The sequence below is a fragment of the Hypomesus nipponensis genome, chromosome 11 (assembly GCF_054491055.1).
Source record: "Hypomesus nipponensis isolate SF chromosome 11, ASM5449105v1, whole genome shotgun sequence".
Classification (NCBI taxonomy): Eukaryota; Metazoa; Chordata; class Actinopteri; order Osmeriformes; family Osmeridae; genus Hypomesus; species Hypomesus nipponensis.
The window spans coordinates 23,068,040-23,092,729 of record NC_140371.1 but is presented as its reverse complement, the minus strand read 5'-3'; the positions used below and the strand labels follow the sequence as shown (position 1 = coordinate 23,092,729).

General features: G+C 52.5%; 1 protein-coding gene across 7 annotated transcripts; it reads left to right on the top strand.

The window, feature by feature from the left end:
- Positions 1-86: 86 nt before the first annotated feature.
- On the top strand, positions 87-24,607 carry klc1b (kinesin light chain 1b). Of its 7 annotated transcripts, none has more exons than XM_084709141.1 (16): positions 87-183; positions 4,876-5,141; positions 6,044-6,274; positions 7,056-7,134; positions 7,385-7,613; positions 7,803-7,890; positions 8,571-8,672; positions 8,881-9,054; positions 10,220-10,319; positions 11,308-11,360; positions 11,537-11,604; positions 11,891-11,999; positions 12,949-13,080; positions 21,306-21,430; positions 22,055-22,112; positions 22,787-24,607. In XM_084709141.1, exons 1-16 carry the CDS (start codon positions 102-104, stop codon positions 22,859-22,861), a joined length of 1,971 nt encoding a protein of 656 aa, XP_084565267.1. In that variant the 5' UTR covers positions 87-101; the 3' UTR covers positions 22,862-24,607. The 7 variants fall into 7 exon arrangements, with proteins under 7 accessions (XP_084565267.1, XP_084565268.1, XP_084565266.1 ...); XM_084709142.1 differs by having other exon boundaries at positions 7,053-7,134; positions 12,949-13,053; XM_084709140.1 differs by having other exon boundaries at positions 7,053-7,134.
- The last annotated feature ends 83 nt before the right edge of the window (positions 24,608-24,690 follow it).

Genomic DNA, 24,690 nt, shown 5'->3' with positions numbered 1-24,690 from the left:
TATCCGGAACCTCTTGTTGCAGGAGTTGTTGCAAAACTGCAAGCCCAGTCCAACCTACTCCAACACATCGATGAAAACAAAACATTACGTCATTAAAGCCGATGCAAAGCTTTCTGGGAGCTTCCCAGGGAGACGCCATTTTGGATTTAAAGGGGCTGATCCAGCTTTCACAAACAGCTCTCGGTGAGTACAAATATTGATTAAGCCAATTTGTTGTATTTATTTAACATCGTTTGAGATAAATGATTACAACTACAGTATACAGGAACACATAATAATAATTCCGGACGGTGACTATGGTCTAAATTGCAAAGGATAGCTAGCAAACCGCTGGCTGCCTCTAACACTGAGGAATGCTATTGAAAGCTAGTACCTAGCTAATTTAGCTAATCTCAAAGTAGCTCGCTTGCTAGCGCTAGCTAAGAGAAGTTGACCAGCTAACGTTAGCTAAATTAAGTAAAACTTAAAATCTATGCCTGTTTGTTTTGCTTTCTGGATTCTGACGAAATAACACAACTAACCAGCAGGTTGTAATCGAAATGAGGGAAGGCTGTACCTAACTAACAGAGTAGCATGCTACTGCTGGCAAACATCGCCAGCAGTAGCGATATGATGTCACAATCAAACTAGTTGATCAGGAGCTTGACTGAGGAAGCTAATCCGCTAGCAGTTGCTGCATACATGTAGATGTGTCTCCACTTCAACTCGAGAAAATCTGTTGGAGACGTAAGTCAAACGTTTATGAACTACTCGTTGCATGGTATAACATACCATAGCATATTGTATGACATCCTCTAGGTTTCTCTTATCTCGTATGTTTGAGGAGGCTAGCCAGCGTCACAAGTATCTGCTATTTAAATTGTGTGATTGGTGTAAGAATAAGTCGGAACAACTCCCACCTCCTCATCCACTCCGTAAACTTCATACACAAATCTTATGTATGCTTTGTAAACTGCCCTAGTGGAGAACAGCCTTCTGGGGAGCTCAGAATGGGTTCAGGGTGATTGATGAGCAGAAACGGTGTCATGTGCACTTTCCGCACAGCTGCTGCCTGCCCTGCCGCACCCTCCGTGGAAGGGCTGCCCTGCCTGCCGCGGCCCGGGGGAGGGGCGGGTATGGGAAACACAGGATGATGAAGTGATCCGGTGGTGTCCAGCTTTTCTGAGAAACGAAATGACAGATGCACAGTGATCAAGGATTCAGGAACTGTACAGCTGCAGGGCTTTCTTTCTGTCTCCCTCTCTCTCTCTGTCTCTCTCTCTGTGTATCTCTCTGTCTCTCTGTCTCTCTGTCTCTCTGTCTCTCTGTCTGTCTGTCTGTCTGTCTGTCTTTCCGTCTTTCCAAATTGAACCCTGACCTCAGCATTAAACAGTCTTAACACTGGAAACTGTCCCTCAGTGTAAATGATGACCCTAGCTGCAGTTCTTTCCCAGGAGAGCAGGCGCCTGTGTGTATCTGTCTGAGCGGGCCTGTTAACCCTGTGCCCGCCGTCTGGAAGAATCACCCATTGCAGGTGTTCCTCGTGAGGATAATTTCCCTTTTGGTTCAACTTGTGTGCTTGTGAGAGGGTTAGTTACTCAGAGGTGGTTGTTGGATGCAGTTGGGAAGGATGACATGGCAGGAAGCTGTGTTCAGACAGAGTCACTCCTGGTTCCCCTGGAGAAGATGAGCTAGTCAACCTGTAAAATCCTCAGGGTCTCCTCTCAAAGTCCAGAGCCAGGCCCTGGCCCCAGGTGACTGCAGAGCACTGTCTGCAAGGTGACATTGTCTGTTGTTGACTTGTGATGTGGCCAAACCTGTTTCAGCCGCCTGCACTTTTGTTCTGCCAGCAGTCTCGTTCTCCAGTTTCAGCTGTTGTTCCCCTAAGCTGCTGTAGTTCTCACATGTGAAGGTCACCTCCGATTCCTCTGAGGTGTGTTTAAGACCCATTTAAGATTATAATTTAAGATTGAATAAATGAACACTGGTTCTCTTTGTCTTGTATCACAGCGAGTCTGTCAAATTAAAGACACTGTTGAAGGTGCCTGAACATGCATGGTTCAGCCAGTAGGCAGTAGGCAGCCTAATCCCAGGTCCTGTTTGAAAGGCAGTGTGTGATGGATGCCTCCATCCTTATCAAAGCACCAATGTGGGATTCTGTGGTGAGAGGAGCTCCTGCTCTCCTCAGTGATCAGGGGAAGAAAGAGGAAGGTTGTTCTAGACCAGCCCCCATGTCCCCCCCCCCCCCCTGCTCTGACTCCTCCTCTCTGGGCTCTGGGGGCGTGGCCAGGCTGCTCTCTTTGAGAACAGAGGGAAGGTCACACACACACTTCCTGCTGTCTTGTCCTAACCCTCCACTTTGCCTCTCCTCCATCTGAACACTGCAGAGCTGCTCTCTGCTTGGACAAGCCTGGATCTGCTAGGCTCACTCTGCCAAGCCAGGCTGTGAGGCTGATCCTTCCAGCCTGGCTGTGAGGCTGTTCCTGCTGGTGACTGAGTTCACAGTGTGTTATTGCTGGAGGAGAGACACTCAGCAGCCTCTTGTTTCCCTCAGCAGGCGGTGAGGGTCTGGTCTGTTGCAGGCGCCGAGGTAAGTGCTCTGCAGAGCAGAGGCTTAGTGGATGGTTGGGAGCAGTGCCAGGGATACATCTGGTATTTTGCAATGGGGTAAATGGTCTCTGGATATTAAGTGTGATGATTTAGCTTTGTCTCTTGCTATAGAGCTGTGTCTGCAGAGCAGTGAGCTGTGTCTGCAGAGCAGTGAGCATCATGTTTTACCAGTTTTATCTTGGTGCGTCTCCAGGTTCAGTAGTCAACATCATTCTGTGCCATTCCTTCCCCTTAAGCACATGATGGCGTGTGTAGCCATGCACTAGCCACAAGCATATCATTTAGCATACTTCTTTGCTTACTGTTGCACAGTCGGATGACTCCCTATCTCCACCGGAGGGAGTGTGTGGAAACCTGATCCTGCTCAGCCAGGAGCACCTTTCATGTCTCATGCTGACTAGTGGGGCTGATGGGGTCTGATTTGTGAATGTGCTTGATCTTTCAAAGAGCTCATATCCATAGAGGTATTTTCCCCATCGCAAGCTGTAGCTGTGGTGTCACACCACTTCATAGAACCCAGAGCAGAGGGGCGGGGCTACTGTGGTTGGCTTCGGTGGTGTTCTCACCCTTTAGCAGTGACCATGGCAGACCCTGTGTGTGTCTTCTAGAAACAGATGGCCCCCTCAGCTGGTGTTTGTATTGCAGTATCTCTATCCACGCTCCTCTCTGTAGCAACACTCAAATGGACTGTAGCTCGTAGTTGACTTCAGTCCTGTAATCAGACTGCAGACATAAGTCACCCAGACAGCTGCAGTGAGGGCCGGCTGCAGTGAGGGCCGGCTGCAGTGAGGGCCGGCTGCAGTGAGGGCCGGCTGCAGTGAGGGCCGGCTGCAGTGAGGGCCGGCTGCAGTGAGGGCCGTCTGCAGTGAGGGCCGTCTGCAGTGAGGGCCGGCTGCTGTGAGGGCCGGCTGCTGTGAGGGCCGGCTGCAGTGAGGGCCGGCTGCAGTGAGGGCCGGCTGCAGTGAGGGCCGGCTGCAGTGAGGGCCGGCTGCAGTGAGGGCCGGCTGCAGTGAGGGCCGGCTGCAGTGAGGGCCGGCTGCAGTGAGGGCCGGCTGCAGTGAGGGCCGGCTGCAGTGAGGGCCGGCTGCAGTGAGGGCCGGCTGCATGATGCCATGCCCAGGCTGCTGTGCCCTCGCCCTGCTGTGCCCTCGCCCTGCTGTGCCCTCGCCCTGCTGTGCCCTCGCCATGCTGTGCCCTCGCCCTGCTGTGCCCTCGCCCTGCTGTGCCCTCGCCCTGCTGTGCCCTCGCCCTGCTGTGCCCTCGCCCTGCCGTGCCCTCACCCTGCCGTGCCCTCACCCTGCCGTGCCCTCACCCTGCCGTGCCCTCACCATGCCGTGCCCTCACCATGCTGTGCCCTCACCATGCTGTCTCAGGATCCTGAAGCAGGTCTTGAATGGTTGTTCAGGGACAGGCAGCAGTACAGAGCCATGCTGGGGCTTGAATGATCAGACCAGCTGCTCCCCTCCATACCTGGGGCACAGTGCCCACTCCATGACTGTGTAGCCAGCCAGCCTACCAGACAGGCAGCAAGCAGACTGCCTCCACACGACTGCATCTCATCTGGGAGAACTCTGCAGCCCTGGAACAGGGGCTTATTGTGTGTGTGTGTGTGTCCACTGGAACCTCCCCCTCAGCTGTTCATGATGTAAACAACACACTCTCTGTGAAAGACCACATACACACACACACTTCATTTACAGCAGAGTAACTGGAATGTAACCTAAAAAGGCTACAGCAGTCCTCAGTGTAGTAAGCATATCGTACACGTTTGACTAGGCCTGTTTGCATGAGTGCTTCACTGCTGTGTCCCTGTATGGATGCCCCATGCTGACCACTCTGGCTGCACACCCTCCCCCAGGCAGGACGCAGTCTAACACATTACAGATTTACAGAATGTGACAGCCCTTCAGATTGATAGTCCTGCGTTTTGAAGCTCATCTTCTGGACAGTCATGACATGTCCCTCTGTGGCTGACAGCAGGTATCTGAGATGTGATGACACAGTTCCTGTCTCCTGACATCCTCTCCCCACCCCTGGTCACACCTGAACACACCTCAGACATGTGACGGCCAGGTGAAGAGCCAGGTGGATCCAGGCCAGAGGCTTGAGAAGGCCAGCTGGGGTAGCTGACCTGCTGGCTGGGGCTCTCAGCTGTGTGACCCCCTGATGTGTTTCTCCTGTGGTTAAACACAACGCTTCTCTTGAGGGCTCAAATCGGAAACCTTTTTCGTCCACTTTCTACCTCCACATCCCAGACCTGTTCCTTCTCTGTCCTGCTGTCTGCAGGTCCCCAGAGGTTGAAGATGTCCACCATGGTGTACCTGAGGGAGGAGAAGCTGGAGAAGCTGTCCCAGGAGGAGATCATCTCCAGCACCAAGCTGGTGATCCAGGGTCTGGAGGCGCTGAGGAGCGAACACAACTCCATCCTGCACAGCCTGCTGGAGACCATCCGCTGTCTGAAGAGGGAGGAGGAGGCCAGCCTGGTGCACGAGAAGGCCAGCCTGCTCAGGAAGTCTGTGGAGATGATCGAGCTGGGCTTGGGGGAGGCACAGGTGAGACCAGGGGGAGGGGGGCACAGGTGAGACCAGGGGGAGGGGGGGGCACAGGTGAGACCAGGGGGAGGGGGGCACAGGTGAGACTAGGGGGAGGGGGGCACAGGTGAGACCAGGGGGAGGGGGGCACAGGTGAGACCAGGGGGAGGGGGGCACAGGTGAGACCAGGGGGAGGGGGAGGCACAAGTGAGACCAGGGGGAGGGGGGGCACAGGTGAGACCTCGGGAGGGGGGCACAAGTGAGACCAGGGGGAGGGGGGCACAGGTGAGACCAGGGGGAGGGGGGCACAGGTGAGACCAGGGGGAGGGGGGCACAGGTGAGACCAGGGGGAGGGGGGCACAGGTGAGACCAGGGGGAGGGGGAGGCACAAGTGATACCAGGGGGAGGGGGGGGCACAGGTGAGACCTCGGGAGGGGGGCACAAGTGAGACCAGCGGGAGGGGGGCACAGGTGAGACCAGGGGGAGGGGGGGGCACAGGTGAGACCAGGGGGAGGGGGGCACAGGTGAGACCAGGGGAAGGGGGAGGCACAAGTGAGACCAGGGGAAGGGGGGGGCACAGGTGAGACCAGGGGGAGGGGGGGGCACAGGTGAGACCAGGGGGAGGGGGGGGCACAGGTGAGACCAGGGGGAGGGGGGCACAGGTGAGACCAGGGGGAGGGGGGCACAGGTGAGACCAGGGGGAGGGGGGCACAGGTGAGACCAGGGGGAGGGGGGCACAGGTGAGACCAGGGGGAGGGGGGAGGAATTACCACAGAGGACACTTCCTCTATCAGCCTCATTGTGATGATTGTGATTCACCCTCCGCCAAGCCTCGCCCTCTGCCTGCTCCTGCTGACCTCCACAAACAGGCCTCCTCTCTGAGCAGCCTGGTCCAGCCTCTCCTCTCTCTCCTCTCTGCTCAGGTGATGATGGCTCTGTCCAACCACCTGAACACAGTGGAGTCTGAGAAGCAGAAGCTGCGGGCCCAGGTAAGGCGCCTATGCCAGGAGAACCAATGGCTGAGGGACGAGCTGGCCAACACCCAGCAGAAGCTGCAGAGGAGTGAGCAGAGCGTGGCCCAGCTGGAGGAGGAGAAGAAGCACCTGGAGTTCATGAACCAGCTCAAGAAGTACGACCAGGACCTGTCTCCCACTGTGAGTTACGGTTGGATCCTCTCTCTAATACTAGATGATAGACACGCAGCGCATTCACCAGAAATCTTTTTTGACCCCCGACAATTTCCAACATCTCCCTCATGGCCATCAGGAATGTCTCTATTCTCAGTCATGTCGCCATTGCTAACTCCCTCTGTCTCATCCATAACATTACAAAAAAATACAATAAAAGGTTTCTCAACCTTTTTAACCTTTAAAAAAATAGAAATCCACCCACACAGTGAAAGGAGAGAGGAGTATAGGACAGGACAGTAGAGCAGAGGACAGGACAGTAGAGCAGAGGACAGGACAGTAGAGCAGAGGACAGGACAGTAGAGCAGAGGACAGGACAGTAGAGCAGAGGACAGGACAGTAGAGCAGAGGACAGGACAGTAGAGCAGAGGACAGGACAGTAGAGCAGAGGACAGGACAGTAGAGCAGAGGACAGGACAGTAGAGCAGAGGACAGGACAGTAGAGCAGAGGACAGGACAGTAGAGCAGAGGACAGGACAGTAGGGCAGAGGACAGGACAGTAGGGCAGAGGACAGGACAGTAGAGGGGACTTTTTTTTTAGATGAGGGTGGAGAACAGAGAAGCCTAAAACAGTAGATTAAAGCAGAGGCCAGGGGGTCTCTCAGAAGCTAGCTAATAAGCTGCTCATCACAGGTGTGTGTGTGTGTGTGTGTGTGTGTGTGTGTGTGTGTGTGTGTGTGTGTGTGTGTGTGTGTGTGTGTGTGTGTGTGTGTGTGTGTGTGTGTGTGTGTGTGTGTGTCCCCAGCAGGAGGAGAAAGAGGGCGAGGCTTCCAAGGACTCCCTGGACGATCTGTTCCCCAACGATGAAGAGGAACCAGGCCAAGGCAGTAAGAACCCACCACCTACCTGCACCACTACCACCTACCCAGTACCTCTGACTCCACACCTGCACTACCACCTACCCAGTACCTCTGACTCCACACCTGCACTACCACCTACCCAGTACCTCTGACTCCACACCTGCACTACCACCTACCCAGTACCTCTGACCCCACACCTGCACTACCACCTACCCAGTACCTCTGACCCCACACCTGCACTACCACCTACCCAGTACCTCTGACCTCTGCCCACCAGTGCAGCAGCAGCACAACAGCGCGGCAGTGGCTGCGGCCCAGCAGGGGGGTTATGAGATCCCGGCACGCCTCAGGACCCTCCACAACCTGGTGATCCAGTACGCCTCCCAGGGCCGCTACGAGGTGGCCGTGCCCCTCTGCAAGCAGGCCCTGGAGGACCTGGAGAAGACCTCTGGACACGACCACCCTGACGTGGCCACCATGCTCAACATCCTGGCCCTGGTCTACAGGTCAGACTGCTGGGGGGGGGGTCAACATCCTGGCCCTGGTCTACAGGTCAGACTGCTGGGGGGGGGGGGGTCAACATCCTGGCCCTGGTCTACAGGTCAGACTGCTGGGGGGGGGGGGGGGGGGGTAGCTTGACAGTGTGGTGTTTGTAGTGGGGTGTGTGTGCAGCCTGACATTGAATCTACCTCCAGGGATCAGAACAAGTACAAGGAGGCAGCCCACCTCCTGAATGACGCCCTCTCTATCCGGGAGAAGACCCTGGGCCGGGACCACCCTGCCGTGAGTTACCACAGCAACCACCCAGGAAACACCATGCATCTCCTCCAAGCCCCTTGACACTGTTGTGAGATGTAACCTGGGAACGCAGAAACAGAACTGTGTGTGTGTGTGTGTGTGTGTGTGTGTGTGTGTGTGTGTGTGTGTGTGTGTGTGTGTGTGTGTGTGTGTGTGTGTGTGTGTGTGTGTGTGTGTGTGTGTGTGTGTGTGTGTGTGTGTGTGTGTGTGTGTGTGTGTGTGTGTGTGTGTGTGTGTGTGTGTGTGTGTGTGTGTTGGAAAGCTTATTCTCTCAAGCATACTCTTTTGTCATGGCAGTGAGGGGGGAACACAGAGTGATAGAGAGAACCTGTTCTAATACAGGAGGTCAGATGGCTGAGCGGTTAGGGAATCGGGCTATTAATCAGAATGTTGCCGGTTCGATTCTCGATAAACAAATTTTAAGTGCTATTATATACAAGAAGATGCAAAAACATTTTTTTTGCACTTGTCAAGTGCAGTTCAACATAATTAACTGACAAAAGATAATTTTGACAAAATCCTCTGAACTATTATAACTAATTAGTTAATGATCCCATTAAAACAAACCAAAAAGTTCAGACTTCATCTATGATGTACTTGCCGTGTTCTACATTGTATGCAAATTGGCGCATATTTAAGGACAAAACATGCGTGTGTGTGTCTAGGTGGCTGCCACGCTGAACAACTTGGCTGTGCTGTATGGGAAGAGGGGGAAGTACAAGGAGGCAGAGCCGCTGTGCAAGAGAGCGCTGGAGATCAGAGAGAAGGTAGGCCCCACCCCTGGACCAGACCAGGGCCGCCCACTCAAACACACCAAATACACCCCAAATAAATTCCATCATTAATTTACAGAAATGAGTTAATTTAGTGTCTCTAGATTGTGTTGCTATAAAAGGGAGAGCCAAAATGGTCTGTATGTGGAGCAGGGCTTAACTGGGAGGTGTGTGTGTTTTCCTGCCTGTGTGTGTGTCCCAGGTTCTGGGTAAGGACCACCCAGACGTGGCTAAGCAGCTGAACAACCTGGCCCTGCTGTGTCAGAACCAGGGCAAGTACCAGGAGGTGGAGCACTACTACAGCCGCGCCCTGGACATCTACGAGGGCAGACTGGGCCCCGATGACCCCAACGTGGCCAAGACCAAGAACAACCTGGTGACACACCTCCACCCACACACCTCCACCCTCTCCACCCACACACCTCCACCCTTTCCACCCACACACCTCCACCCTCTCCACCCACACACCTCCACCCTTTCCACCCACACACCTCCACCCACACACCTCCACCCCCACCACCCACACACCTCCACCCACACACCTCCACCCCCACCACCCACACACCTCCACCCCCACCACCCACACACCTCCACCCTTTCCACCCACACACCTCCACCCCCACCACCCACACACCTCCACCCCCACCACCCACACACCTCCACCCTTTCCACCCACACACCTCCACCCCCACCACCCACACACCTCCACCCCCACCACCCACACACCTCCACCCACACACCTCCACCCCCACCACCCACACACCTCCACCCACACACCTCCACCCACACACCTCCACCCACACACCTCCACCCTCTCCACCCACACACCTGCACCCCCACACACCTCCACCCTCTCCACCCACACACATCCACCCCCTCCACCCACACACATCCACAAGGCTTGTTCAGTTGGACTCGTGTTCATGCGGCTGTTTGTGTGGCATGTGTTGACTAACCACAATGCTGGTTCATGAGAAGTGTTGTTACAAGAGCGCGTGCAGCTTGACAGCTCCTGTTGTTTACTCTGCACAGCCACACCCGTGTGGGGTATGTGGGGAAACCTAGAGCCAGTTAGGGTTTCTGTGTGTCTGGAGACTGCAGCTTCACGTTATTGGAAGTTTCTGTGTGGAGAAGTCTCTGAAAGGCCCTGAAGCGCTTTCTTCAGCGTTCAAAGACTTTCAAGGTTTTTGCCTTTCTCACCTGACAATGACACAGTTGATTTGAATAGATATTCAGAGTGCTTTCTCTCTCTCTTTCCTTATCTAGCTGTTCCCCTGCCTCGACCACCCTCTCTTTAGTCATTAGTCGAATGACTAATAATTGTTAGGCTAGCTACAGTATCTAGCTACAGTATCTAGCTACAGTATCTAGCTACAGTATCTAGCTACAGTATCTAGCTACAGTATCTAGCTACAGTATCTTTGTTGTGATCTGCAGTGCGTCACATGGGAAATAATGTCCTTGCTTTCACATGGAACACTATTTTAGCAAAAGGTTTAATTTGATTGACATTAATAAAAGAATCCCTCCCTCCCCTCCAGGCTTCCTGCTTTCTCAAACAGGGAAAGTACAAGGAGGCTGAGATTCTGTACAAAGAGATTCTGACTCGCGCCCACGAGAAAGAGTTTGGCTCCGTCGATGGTAAGTCTTCACACCAGCCCGGGCAGTAGCCCAATCCTGCATTGCCCCCCCCCTGCATTGCCCCCACCCCCTGCCTTGCCCCCACCCCCTGCCTATTCCCCCCTGCCTAACCCCCCCCCTGCCGAGTCTTCAAAAGTGTCCAACATGAGATTAGAAGAAACTTCCCAGATGACAGAAGTGTTTAATCAGCAGTCTCTCCTCTCCCCTCCTGGCTGGTGCTGCCCCAGAGAGCAGGGCCAGTGATGGACAGAGGGTTAGGAAGTGGAGCGTGTTCTAGCAGGGAGGCAGGCTCCAGGAAAGGTCAGGCTCAATATGAGACCGTTTGAAGAAAACAAATAAAGAGGGTTTTTTTCTCCCATGTTTAAGAGCCTCTGTTATTCCTTCAGGGTGAACTGAGGTCTGTAGTGGTGTTCCTCAGGGATTACCCTGCCTACTTTAAAAATGTCGCATTGGCACCAAAAAAAGACTGACTCTGCACACAAGACATTCGAAGCTGACTGAGCAAAACCAATACAAGTTTGGTTGGCTTTGAAAAAGCTTCCTGCATTATTTTGTCATTAGTCAGGTTTCAAAGGAAAGTGCTCTCTGTTTGCCTGTCTGTCGGAGCACTGTCTGGATATCTTAATTTGTTTTATTTTATACGAACGTCTTGGTGATGGGTGTCAACATAGTTATGTTATATACCCATCGTGCTCTTGGCATTGTCAGATCAATCATATAACAGTTACAGCACTGCAAGTCTGAACAAACCTATCCTCAACATCGTTCAACGGACACTCGCATACTGAAGATGAGATTCACCTCAAATACTTTGTGCTGTCAATGCCAATAAATAATATGTGGGACAAATGCATGTGTTATGGATCCATATGAATGAATGGATGTTAATGTATCCCTGTGTACCATGAGGATGTTGGTTGAGTGTTTGGGCCTGGTTGTTGTGGTGATAGTGAAAGCTGCAGCTGGCCCCCTGTGTCTCTGTCTGCAGCTGACAACAAGCCCATCTGGATGCACGCCGAGGAGAGGGAGGAGAGGAGCAAGGTGAGGCATGCACACCTGCAGCCTATTGGCTCACCTGAATGTGTGTATAAGCAGCCTATTAACTCATCTTATAAAAGGCCTTGGTAGGAGGAGCTTTCAAACAGCTCCATGATATGGCCACAACATGCTGTTTCCTGTCTTAAGGGCCTCCCTCTCCTCTGTTGTTGTGCTTCCAGGGCAAGCACAGAGACAATACTCCCTATGGAGAGTATGGAGGCTGGTACAAGGCCTGCAAAGTCAACAGGTGAGCCTCACTCAGGAACTCAGCCAGTCGTCATAAACCAGCCCAGCATGTCAGATTACTGTATGTAGATCAGCCCAGCATGTCAGATTACTGTGTGTGTGTGTGTGTGTGTGTGTGTGTGTGTGTGTGTGTGTGTGTGTGTGTGTGTGTGTGTGTGTGTGTGTGTGTGTGTGTGTGTGTGTGTGTGTGTGTGTGTGTGTGTGTGTGTGTGTGTGTGTGTGTGTGTGTGTGTGTGTGTGTGTGTGTGTGTGTGTGTGTGTGTGTGTGTGTGTGTGTGTGTGTGTAGCCCCACAGTGAACACCACCCTGAGGAACCTGGGCGCTCTATACCGCCGCCAGGGCAAGCTGGAGGCTGCCGACACCCTGGAGGAGTGTGCCACACGCTCCCGCAAGCAGGTCAGGAACACACACACTAACACACACACACTAACACACACACACTAACACACACACATGTACACCTACAGTTAATGTGTTGGCTGCTATAATGGGGTGACTGCTTCAGTGTATCATGAGATTTTCTTCTCTCCCTGCCTTGCTTTGGATGCAGAGTAACACAGTAAGTAGTTTATTACTAGCAGCTAGTCTAGTACTAGAGTACATTTAGTCATTTAGCAGATACTTATCCAGAGCGACTTACAGTAAGTATAGGGACATTCCCCCCGAGGCAAGTAGGGTGAAGTGCCTTGCCCAAAGACACAACGTCATTTGGCACGGCCGGGTTTGAACTGGTAACCTTCTGATTATTAGCCTGACTCCTAACCGCTCAGCCACCTGACTCCCAGAGTAACAGGGAGTAGTTTGTCTCTAGCAGGAAGTCTAAATATGGAATTCATGCCTCCATCTCCCTGTCCTCTTTATCCATCCTTCATCTGCTAATATACCTCAGCAGAATATACCTCACATCCCATAATAACTCCATACCTCCTCTTCACTGACAGTGCAGTAAAATATTACAATTATGAAGGTTTAGTGACAATTCTAAAGTGTGTGTGCCCTCCTTCCTTCCTGTGTGTGTGCCCTCCTTCCTTCCTGTGTGTGTGCCCTCCTTCCTTCCTGTGTGTGTGCCCTCCTTCCTTCCTGTGTGTGTGCCCTCCTTCCTTCCTTCCTTCCTTCCTGTGTGTGCCCTCCTTCCTTCCTTCCTTCCTTCCTGTGTGTGCCCTCCTTCCTTCCTGTGTGTGTGCCCTCCTTCCTTCCTTCCTTCCTTCCTGTGTGTGCCCTCCTTCCTTCCTTCCTGTGTGTGCCCTCCTTCCTTCCTGTGTGTGTGCCCTCCTTCCTTCCTGTGTGTGCCCTCCTTCCTTCCTGTGTGTGTGCCCTCCTTCCTTCCTTCCTGTGTGTGTGTCAGGGCGTGGACCCCATCCAGGGGGTGCGTGTGGTAGAGCTCCTGAAGGAGCAGAGGGAGGCTCCGCCCAGCGTGAAGTACGACAGCGGCTCAGAGACGGGCGAGGAAGTGAGTATGGGCGTGGAGTGGAATGGGGTGAGTACATATCTGGGCAGCAGGGTCGCAGGGCCGGGCAGCAGGGTAGCAGGCTGGGCAGCAGGGTAGCAGGCTGGGCAGCAGGGTAGCAGGCTGGGCAGCAGGGTAGCAGGCTGGGCAGCAGGGTCGCAGGGCCGGGCAGCAGGGTAGCAGGGACGGGCAGCAGGGTAGCAGGCTGGGCAGCAGGCTGGGCAGCAGGGCCGGGCAGCAGGGCCGGGCAGCAGGGCCGGGCAGCAGGGCCGGGCAGCAGGGCCGGGCAGCAGGGCTGGGCAGCAGGGCCGGGCAGCAGGGCCGGGCAGCAGGGCCGGGCAGCAGGGCCGGGCAGCAGGGCCGGGCAGCAGGGCCGGGCAGCAGGGCCGGGCAGCAGGGCCGGGCAGCAGGGCCGGGCAGCAGGGCCGCAGGGCCGGGCAGCAGGGCCGGGCAGCAGGGCCGCAGGGCCGGGCAGCAGGGCCGGGTAGCAGGGCCGGGTAGCAGGCTGGGCAGCAGGGCCGCAGGGCCGGGCAGCAGGGCCGCAGGGCCGGGCAGCAGGGCCGCAGGGCCGGGCAGCAGGGCCGGGTAGCAGGCTGGGCAGCAGGGCCGCAGGGCCGGGCAGCAGGGCCGCAGGGCCGGGCAGCAGGGCCGGGTAGCAGGCTGGGCAGCAGGGCCGCAGGGCCGGGTAGCAGGGTAGCAGGCTGGGCAGCAGGCTGGCTGGCAGGCTGGGTAGTTGCAGAGTGATTAAACTAACCAGTATAACAACACTTTAGGTCCATTGTGGAACAGCCCGTTAACAGCTCTGCAAATATATAGTTTATATATACACACTTAAACCTAACTAGTTACTTTATCTATGTACCTCCTCACCAACATTAACGCTGATATACAGTAGCAGACTTTTTCCTGGGTCAAAATGGGTCTTCGGTGCTCCAAAAAAAAAAAAAAAAAAAAAAAGAATCTTCTTTTGAAAGAAGGCTGCAATGCCTACTCTCTTCATCATCAAACTTTCAACAAAACAATATAGAAAATGTATTCAAGTCATTTTTAAGAACTATTCACCTATCTAACTATATATCTTCAGGGATAGAAATGTAGTTTGTTGTTTCTTCGTGCCTACACTATATGTTATCATTCCAGGTTAAGAACACCAATGGAGGCTGCGTTGGAAATCGTTAATCAAACTTTTGTCATCATTTTGAGTGGAAATTTCATTTGCATTTGCACAGGTGTATTCTTGCACGTTGGGCTGGCCCTCGCAGTGGAACGACAGTTCAGTGGCCACTCGGTCCATTCGCGCACCTCACAGTTGCGTATTGTTCAGACAAGAAGACGCTTATCAACTCGATTACTTTTGATCAAAACAGAACGAGGGTTAGGCTGTAGCCTACTTGAAACATACTATTGAGAACGTATTTGCTGACATGCATTGCACGCGTAAAAAAAAAACTTGTTTTCATCGCGGATTAAATAAAATGCGGATGCCTTAGGCGCTTGGGATTTGTCATAGGCGCTCGGGAAAACGGCTTCGGCCCTGAGTTGAACCCTCCAGCCCTGCTGTGTGTCAGCCCTGCCTCTCTGGACAGACAGGTGCTGTGTGTCAGCCCTGCCTCTCTGGACAGACAGGTGCTGTGTGTCAGCCCTGCCTCTCTGGACAGACAGGTGCTGTGTGTCAGCCCTGCCTCTCTGGACAGACAGGTGCTGTGTGTCAGCCCTGCCTCTCTGGACAGACAGGTGCTGTGTGTCAGCCCTGCCTCCCTGAACACACAGGTGCTGTGTGTCAGCCCTGCCTCTCTGGACAGACAGGTGCTGTGTGTCAGCCCTGCCTCTCTGGACAGACAGGTGCTGTGTGTCAGCCCTGCCTCCCTGAACACACAGGTGCTGTGTGTCAGCCCTGCCTCTCTGGACAGACAGGTGCTGTGTGTCAGCCCTGCCTCCCTGAACACACAGGTGCTGTGTGTCAGCCCTGCCTCTCTGGACAGACAGGTGCTGTGTGTCAGCCCTGCCTCCCTGAACACACAGGTGCTGTGTGTCAGCCCTGCCTCTCTGGACAGACAGGTGCTGTGTGTCAGCCCTGCCTCTCTGGACAGACAGGTGCTGAGTGTCAGCCCTGCCTCTCTGGACAGACAGGTGCTGTGTGTCAGCCCTGCCTCCCTGAACACACAGGTGCTGTGTGTCAGCCCTGCCTCTCTGGACACACAGGTGCTGTGTGTCAGCCCTGCCTCTCTGGACAGACAGGTGCTGTGTGTCAGCCCTGCCTCTCTGGACAGACAGGTGCTGTGTGTCAGCCCTGCCTCTCTGGACAGACAGGTGCTGTGTGTCAGCCCTGCCTCTCTGGACAGACAGGTGCTGTGTGTCAGCCCTGCCTCTCTGGACAGACAGGTGCTGTGTGTCAGCCCTGCCTCTCTGGACAGACAGGTGCTGTGTGTCAGCCCTGCCTCCCTGAACACACAGGTGCTGTGTGTCAGCCCTGCCTCTCTGGACACACAGGTGCTGTGTGTCAGCCCTGCCTCTCTGGACAGACAGGTGCTGTGTGTCAGCCCTGCCTCTCTGGACAGACAGGTGCTGTGTGTCAGCCCTGCCTCTCTGGACAGACAGGTGCTGTGTGTCAGCCCTGCCTCTCTGGACAGACAGGTGCTGTGTGTCAGCCCTGCCTCTCTGGACAGACAGGTGCTGTGTGTCAGCCCTGCCTCTCTGGACAGACAGGTGCTGTGTGTCAGCCCTGCCTCTCTGGACAGACAGGTGCTGTGTGTCAGCCCTGCCTCTCTGGACAGACAGGTGCTGTGTGTCAGCCCTGCCTCTCTGGACAGACAGGTGCTGTGTGTCAGCCCTGCCTCCCTGAACACACAGGTGCTGTGTGTCAGCCCTGCCTCTCTGGACAGACAGGTGCTGAGTGTCAGCCCTGCCTCTCTGGACAGACAGGTGCTGTGTGTCAGCCCTGCCTCTCTGGACAGACAGGTGCTGAGTGTCAGCCCTGCCTCTCTGGACAGACAGGTGCTGAGTGTCAGCCCTGCCTCTCTGGACAGACAGGTGCTGTGTGTCAGCCCTGCCTCTCTGGACAGACAGGTGCTGTGTGTCAGCCCTGCCTCTCTGGACAGACAGGTGCTGTGTGTCAGCCCTGCCTCTCTGGACAGACAGGTGCTGAGTGTCAGCCCTGTGTGGGACAGTGGAGCTGATTGAGAGCCTGTCATGTGTCTGTGCGTGTGAATGCTGCTGTAGCCTGTTTAACAACTGTGTTCCCTGTTGATGATGTTGCTTGGTGCACCCTCCCCCAGCATGTGAAGCCCTTTAACCCTCTCCCGCTAGCAGACATAGTGTCAGACCTGGTGAGAGCTTCCAGGAATATCAGCACCAAACTGTTATCTTTTCTTCCACTACATGTTGTTTTGGTACGAGACATTTTAACCACTAAAGTGACATTGTTATTGTTAGTGGTTGAAGACTTGGTGATGTGTGTTTACCTGCTGCTGTCTCTGGGCAAGGTGTCTGCCTGGGTCACCTGGTGATGTAGAGATGCTGTTAGGACCAGGGCACTCCCTTGGGCCACCTCGTGAGGTCATGCTTGTTGAGGTCACAGACTCAGTCAGGGAATTTAAGACGTCCCTTCATTTCTCCCTCCCTCCTCTACATCCAACTGGACATATTTTCCAATGCTACACCTATACTGTATTATACCAATCTCTGCACCAAGACTAGAGTAAAATGACCCTATACATACATGGAGCACGTTGGATTTGACCAATGTTGACTGTTGGCAGGTTTGTGTGGTCATCCAGACATCTGAAAAGGCTTATTTTAAGATGATATCTGTACACTCACTGCAAGCTTCAGGACAGCCCTTCTCTAGTTCTTTCTTCTGCAGGTGTTGGGGGCTGCAGTCAGGCTTGTTGAGCTCTAGGGTGTAGTTAGCCTAGCATGTGGCTAGCCCAGCATGCTGCCCGGTGGAGATGGTGTAGGATGATAGACGTGGTCGTGTTTTGCTTGCATTGTGGTTGTTTTGTGAAACTGTTAAACTGTTGACTGGAATTGCATGATTTAATATGCGTATCGTGATGCTCGTTAGCTTTCTGCTTTTCTCCTCTGCATGCCTCCTGTCACCCTCTCTGTCTGTGACACTAGCCTACTTCCCTTTGATTACTCTTGCCATGACAACCACTCAGCCTATCAATCAAATTTCCCTTCATTCAGTAGATTGTACTCCTCAATCATCCTTTTAGATCTGAGCTTTGGGGCAGGGCTGGGCGGGGCTAAGCAGGGTGGGAAACTGACTGGACTATTAGTGATCCAGGGAAAGAGGTTTATCATGTTTTTATGCTTGGGTTTCAAGAGTAGTGTAGATTATTCATGACAATCTAATATGTCTTGAATGTGTTATTGTGTATAAAGCAGTTTCTCTCTGCTGACTGAGGTAGGGTATTGTTAAATATTGTTAGTCTTTATTTCTAGTTTTCTTGCTGCCAAGGCTTACTTAGTTACTGAAGTAAGCAAATGGAGGGGTAGAGATGTAATAAATATTGAGGCAGTAGGTTATATATCAGATCAGAGTTTCTGCTGTAGTCAGAGAGGAGGATGAGGGCTGCAGTGTTGAGGGCTGCAGTGTTGAGGGCTGCAGATGTCCTGCGCCTGCCTGAGCTGCAAGGGCCACTATCACCCCTGGAAACAGCAGAGTCACAGACAGGACACGGCTGAGTCACAGACAGGACACGGCTGAGTCACAGACAGGACACGGCTGAGTCACAGACAGGACACGGCTGAGTCACAGACAGGACACGGCTGAGTCACAGACAGGACACGGCTGAGTCACAGACAGGACACGGCTGAGTCACAGTGACAGCATCCTGCCAGCTGGTGCAGCAGCAGCCTGAGCTTCACTCTGCAGTTGGAGCCCTTCATCACCAGGGATAGAGCTGAAGGGTAGTTTAAGAGCCCTGAAGGTTTGCTAGATGCCCTGTTCCAGAGCTGAAGGGTAGTTTAAGAGCCCTGAAGGTTTGCTAGATGCCCTGTTCCATAGCTGAAGGTTCCAGAGTTTGTAATCATACCTGTTTTGTGTATTTTCTCTCTCTCTCTTGTCATCAGGCTTGAGAGATTATCCCTCCATCCTTCTCTCCTTCTCAAACACAATAGCAAAGGATGTGTTTGTCCTCCTCCTCTCACACAGCCTGGTCAGGCTCCCCCATCCCATCCCGGGCTCCCTGACTGCTCCTCACTCTCTGACCCTACAAAGACTCCTGTTGGGACGTTTGGTCTCTCCTGATCTCTCCTGATCTCTCTGTTTCTGTTTCTCTCATTGTGTCATGGTTCTGTCTTTTTTTGTCGTACTCCGTATTATCTTTCAACTGAAATCCATGTTGATGTTGTTTCTCTCTCTTTTCCACCCATTTTGTAAAGTGTTTCTAAAGATGTGGTGTTAAACTGGTAGACATGGCAGAAGGAAGGCAGTGTTAAACATTGATCCAGAGCAGCCGACCTGAGTGCCTGGGGCCTATCCATCCAGGGTTAGGTAACTCTAACCCAGCCAGCCTGTCTTCAGTCCTGCAGGGGTTTAGCTCAGCTTGTGTTCCTTGCTTAGACGTCTCACAAACACACACGGTACAAACACACACTTGCAGTAGGTGAACAGAGTTTGTGCATTGCCTAAATTATGGCTGAAAATGTAAAACATTTACAAATATTGTGCCTGTATTGAGCTAGTTTAATTTGCTACTTTGAAGTTCATTTCTACACTTGAAATGTATTAAAGTTCCTGATCAAGGAACAGGGCAGTTAATACTGTTTTGTATTAACTGCTTTTGTCAGTGGATAACCTTGTGGCATGGTAGTAATAGTTTTTATTTTGTAATATGGATTAAACATTTAAATAGTTTAAAAAAAAATATATATATATATACATTTTTCATATGAAGTTTAATTTTATATTATTTTGTTATGTTTACGTAACAAAACAAAAAAATGCTTGCTGGGTTTTGTAAGCCACAGTCTCACAGACCACATGCAGCCCCCAGTCTCACAGACCACATGCAGCCCCCAGTCTCACAGACCACATGCAGCCCACAGTCTCACAGACCACATGCAGCCCACAGTCTCACAGACCACATGCAGCCCCCAGTCTCACAGACCACATGCAGCCCCCAGTCTCACAGACCACATGCAGCCCCCAGTCTCACAGACCACATGCAGCCCCCAGTCTCACAGACCACATGCAGCCCACAGTCTCACAGACCACATGCAGCCCCCAGTCTCACAGACCACATGCAGCCCCTAGTCTCACAGACCACATGCAGCCCCCAGTCTCACAGACCACATGCAGCCCCTAGTCTCACAGACCACATGCAGCCCCTAGTCTCACAGACCACATGCAGCCCCCAGTCTCACAGACCACATGCAGCCCCCAGTCTCACAGACCACATGCAGCCCCCAGTCTCACAGACCACATGCAGCCCCCAGTCTCACAGACCACATGCAGCCCCCAGTCTCACAGACCACATGCAGCCCCCAGCCTGGTGGAGAGATCTCCTCACCTCCATGTTGAATCACACGTTGGGCAGGAGACAGTACAGAAGCTAGTATAAGCTGGGCAGATTTTGAGTGTTAATCGTAGTATTAGTGTGTGTTGTGATTGCTCAAGGCCAGACACAAAGCTAAACACAAGCTAAACACAAGCTAAATGGAGTGTTGCCTTTCTAACTCTTCACGACAGCTAAACGTGTTCTAGTCTTTCGCCTAGCTAAGCTGTTGATCCACCCTAACCCCCACCTGGAAGCTCTCAAGGTCCACACTTCATTTTTTCTTTCTGAACTAACTAACTGAATGTAATATTATTTAAATATTATAGCCTACCTGTAATTATATTTCTTTGGTTTTATAAGAGCATTCATTATCAGGCTGCCTGCTCTGCCATTCCTTACCTTGAGAAAGTCTTTATAGAATGCTACTCTGCAGAAGAGGGAGAAAAATTATGATTTTCATTACATTATTTATCACAATCTTCTGGCTATATTGTTAGTGGAATGCTGATTATTTATTGACCTGTCCATTCTTTATACCTATAATGTGACTTCAGTTTCCTCAAGCCAAAGTAATGAAATGGCAAACCTAATAGACTAGTAGAACAGCTCATATTTACCATTCTGAATTGTGATGATTGTTCCATCATATTCTCAAATAAAGTTTTCCATTTGTGAAGTGTGCCTTGTGTGTGGGACTGCTGCTGGTGTCCGTGTTGGTGAGAGGTCTGTAATGATGTAGCGCCCCCTGCTGGGGGCTCAGGACCACCTGCCAGCCTGTCGGGGGACCAGACCTCTCCTGATTGACCAGTATCTGTCAAGAAGCATCAAGAGAAAGATCATGCTGCTTATCAGCAACTGCTGCTCAAAGAACAAGAAGGCAGGAAGGGAGGGCAGGGAAGGAAGGAAGGAAGGGAGGGCAGGGAAGGAAGGAAGGAAGGCAGGAGGGTTAGATCAATGTTTTACTATTCCACAGTCGACACCCAACATGTTAATTCCTTTATTGTGAGAACATGAACTGGATTTTAGGATGCTCATCCAGGGTTTTATCCCTTTTCTGCAGATACAGCAGTTAACCTCCATCATCCAGCACTCTGGGTGGAGACCTGCTGTGTTAAAGGGCCCATGACATGAAACTTCACTTTAGGAGGTTATTTAACATTAATGAGTTCCCCTAGCCTGCCTTTGGTCCCCCAGTGGCTATAAATTTCAATAGGTGTAAACCAAGCCCTGGATATTCTTCTCCGCCTTTGAGGAAATGAGAGCTCAAACGCTCGGTTTTGAAATCCCCTATTGTGACGGCACAATAGGGAAGGTTACCTCTCCTTTCTCTGCTTTGCCCGCACAGAGAATTTGGCCCGCCCATAAGAAACTGAGCTACAACTGTGTGAGAGTGATATAGTTTTTTCCTTGAGACATCATGGTTTGCAAATGACCAAAGTAAATTGCAGTTAGCCTCACCTCTTTCTTCCTCATAGCATTTAAAGCTACAGTCACAGAAACAGCGCATCCTGAGGAAAGCTCATTGTGCTCATCAGTGGCTGTAATTCTGCACAAAGGCTGAATTTCTGGAAAGAGACTTCAGATACAGTATTAGGGGACCACTAAGGCCTATATAAAAGCATCCAAAAACAGCATGTCATGGGACCTTTAAGGCCTGTGTGCAATATGACTGACCGGACCATGTGTGGTAGGTAGCATGTGCAGAAGGACTGAGAGATGTTCTGTCTGTGTCGGTGTGTGTGTGAGTAGGACGGCAGTGGGGCCCTGCAGAGAAGCGGCTCTCTGGGGAAGCTGAGAGACGTGTTGCGCAAGAGCAGTGAGCTGCTTGTGAAGAAACTCCAGGGGACCAGCCCCCCCGCCGCCCGCAGCACCACGTAGGAACACACACACACCCTGTACACCAGCCTCACCACGTAGGAACACACACACACCCTGTACACCAGCCTCACCACGTAGGAACACACACACACCCTGTACACCAGCCTCACCACGTAGGAACACACACACACCCTGTACACCAGCCTCACCACGTAGGAACACACACACACACCCTGTACACCAGCCTCACCACGTAGGAACACACACACACCCTGTACACCAGCCTCACCACGTAGGAACACACACACCCTGTACACCAGCCTCACCACGTAGGAACACACACACACCCTGTACACCAGCCTCACCACGTAGGAACACACACACACACCCTGTACACCAGCCTCACCACGTAGGAACACACACACACCCTGTACACCAGCCTCACCACGTAGGAACACACACACACCCTGTACACCAGCCCCCCCGCAGCACCACGTAGGAACACACACACACCCTGTACACCAGCCCCCCCGCAGCACCACGTAGGAACACACACACACCCTGTACACCAGCCCCCCCGCAGCACCACGTAGGAACACACACACACCCTGTAATGCTGTTTAAGCAGGTGGATTATGAGACTTGTGACCTGAGTGCTCCTGTCCTGTTCTGTCCATCAGCATGAAGAGAGCTGCCTCCCTCAACTACCTCAACAAGGCCACAGAAGACGCCTTCCAGGTGAGGCTGGGGGGAGACCAGGGGGGGAGGCTGAGGGGGAGAGGCCAGGGGGGGAGGCTGAGGGGAGACTGGGGGGACAGGCCGGGGGAGACCCATCATTAGGGTACCGCTGACCTTCACAAGACAGCTGTCTAACTGTAGAGGGCTTCCGGGTCACAAACTGATGTCCTTAAATGTCACCATTTATAATGATAACATGGAAAATAATCAGAACCAAAAATCTACCTGTTCCTCCCTCTGTCTCTGTCTCTCCCTCTCTCTCTCTCCCTCTGTCTCTCCCTCTCTCTGTCTCTCCCTCTCTCTGTCTCTGTCTCCGTCTCTCCCTCTCTCTCCCTCTGTCTCTCCCTCTCTCTCCCTCTGTCTCTCCCTCTGTCTCTCCCTCTGTCTCTCCCTCTCTCTGTCTCTGTCTCTGTCTCCGTCTCCCCCTCTGTCTCTCCCTCTGTCTCTCCCTCTGTCTCTGTCTCCGTCTCTCCCTCTGTCTCCGTCTCTCTCTCCCTCTGTCTCTCCCTCTCTCTCCCTCTGTCTCTCCCCCTCTCTCTCCCTCTGTCTCTCCCTCTGTCTCTCCCTCTGTCTCTTTTTGTCTCTCCCTCTGTCTCTCTGTCTTTCTCTGTCTGTCCCTCGGTCTCTCTGTCTCTCTCTGTCTGTCTGTCTCTCTGTCTCTCTCTCTGTGTCAGACTGGGGCTGGCGATCGCCTGAAGGAGAGTCGGGGTTTGAGCTCCAGTACTGTCGACCTGAACAGTGGGTACTGAGCTCAGCTTCCCTGAAGATCCACCTCAGTAACCCTGAATCCACCTCCCCTCTAAAACCATCACCAATGATACACTCTCCCCCCTACCCCATCACCAAGGATACAGGCCAGACCTCTGGACAGCTGGCCCACAGACCACCCAGCCATCCTCTCTTCCCTCATAGAGCCTGTGGCCCAGACCTGCCCCTACTTCTCCACTAGAGGGCAGCAGGTCAGAGACAACATGTCGACCCTCTCACCAGAGGGGAATCCTCTCCCACCTCATGGTAGTTGACACTGGCTACAGATTCATATAAAAACAGTTTTGCCACGACTGTTCTCTTCTAAAAGGAATATTTCCAGTGGAATGTTTCTGCATTATGCTGCTGTCTTCCTGTGCCATCTAGTAGTTGTTTCAAAAACTGTTTCACTACATGTACAAACAGCTGTTTTGTTATTTTTAATGTTCCCCAAATGATTGTATGTGGGAAGCTGGATTTTGTTTATTTTGTTTGTTTAAATCACAACCTTAACATTTTACAGCATTTCTTTATTGTGTATGCTTTTGAACTGTTTTTAAATATTTACTCCACATTTGCCTGTAGAGATTTATCTGGGATCAAGGTGTTTGCATACAGCTTTGGATATTGGGTAGAACGTTTAACCAAATGGAAATCTGGCAGTACGTTTTCTTAAAGTAGAATAAGCTGTTTGTGTTTGTGTGAGATTTGAAAGCCAAGAGACGCAGCCTCTCTGAGGCCCACAGCTTGTCTGAGGCCCACAGCCTCTCTGAGGCCCACAGCCTCTCTGAGGACCACAGCCTCTCTGAGGACCACAGCCTCTCTGAGGCCCACAGCTTGTCTGAGGCCCACAGCCTCTCTGAGGACCACAGCCTCTCTGAGGACCACAGCCTCTCTGAGGACCACAGCCTCTCTGAGGACCACAGCCTCTCTGAGGACCACAGCCTCTCTGAGGCGAGCCCACAGCCTCTCTGAGGCGAGCCCACAGCCTCTCTGAGGCGAGACCACAGCCTCTCTGAGGACCACAGCCTCTCTGAGGACAACAGCCTCTCTGAGGACCACAGCCTCTCTGAGGCGAGCCCACAGCCTCTCTGAGGACCACAGCCTCTCTGAGGACCACAGCCTCTCTAAGGACCACCAAGGAACTTTCTGGAAGGAGATGCTGGTAACGGTTGTGTTCAGGCACTTTACTCTGTTATGGAGATCTGATGAGATGTTTAGACACATACGGGACATCATGCACAACTGTTGTATAGTTCTGTTTTAACTATGGCCAATTATGTTACAATATGGGATTTTTTGTTGCAGAGATGTATTTTGTTATCTCTATATTGTATCTCATGGTAAATATGCAGGAGATAAGCAGTAGTTCTGTTTCTCTCCAGCATGCTCCCTCCCTCCCTCCCTCCCTCCCTCTCTCTCTCTCTCTCTCTCTCTCTCTCTCTCTCTCTCTCTCTCTCTCTCTCTCTCTCTCTCTCTCTCTCTCTCTCTCTCTCTCTCTTTCTCTCTCTGTCTCTGTCTCTCTCTGTCTCTCTCTCTCTCCCCCCCCCCCCCCGTCCATAATCAGGTGGACAGGGATGCAGTTGTCCCTGTTCATAAGACTCCTTTCATCCATAAAGTTACAGCATGTTAGATATCAGGTATTTAAACGGGAATGTATGTTGGCAGGGTATGCTGGGATTGGGCTGGTTCCTCTGGGGTTACCAGCCCTGCTTCTGTCAATAAAACATGAAATGTTGAACCAAAAATGATGTAGGAAGATGTGTCCGATGGCATGATTACCTCTCCCCTTGGTTCTCATTTCCAAAAGGAAGGCGGATCCAGGACTTAT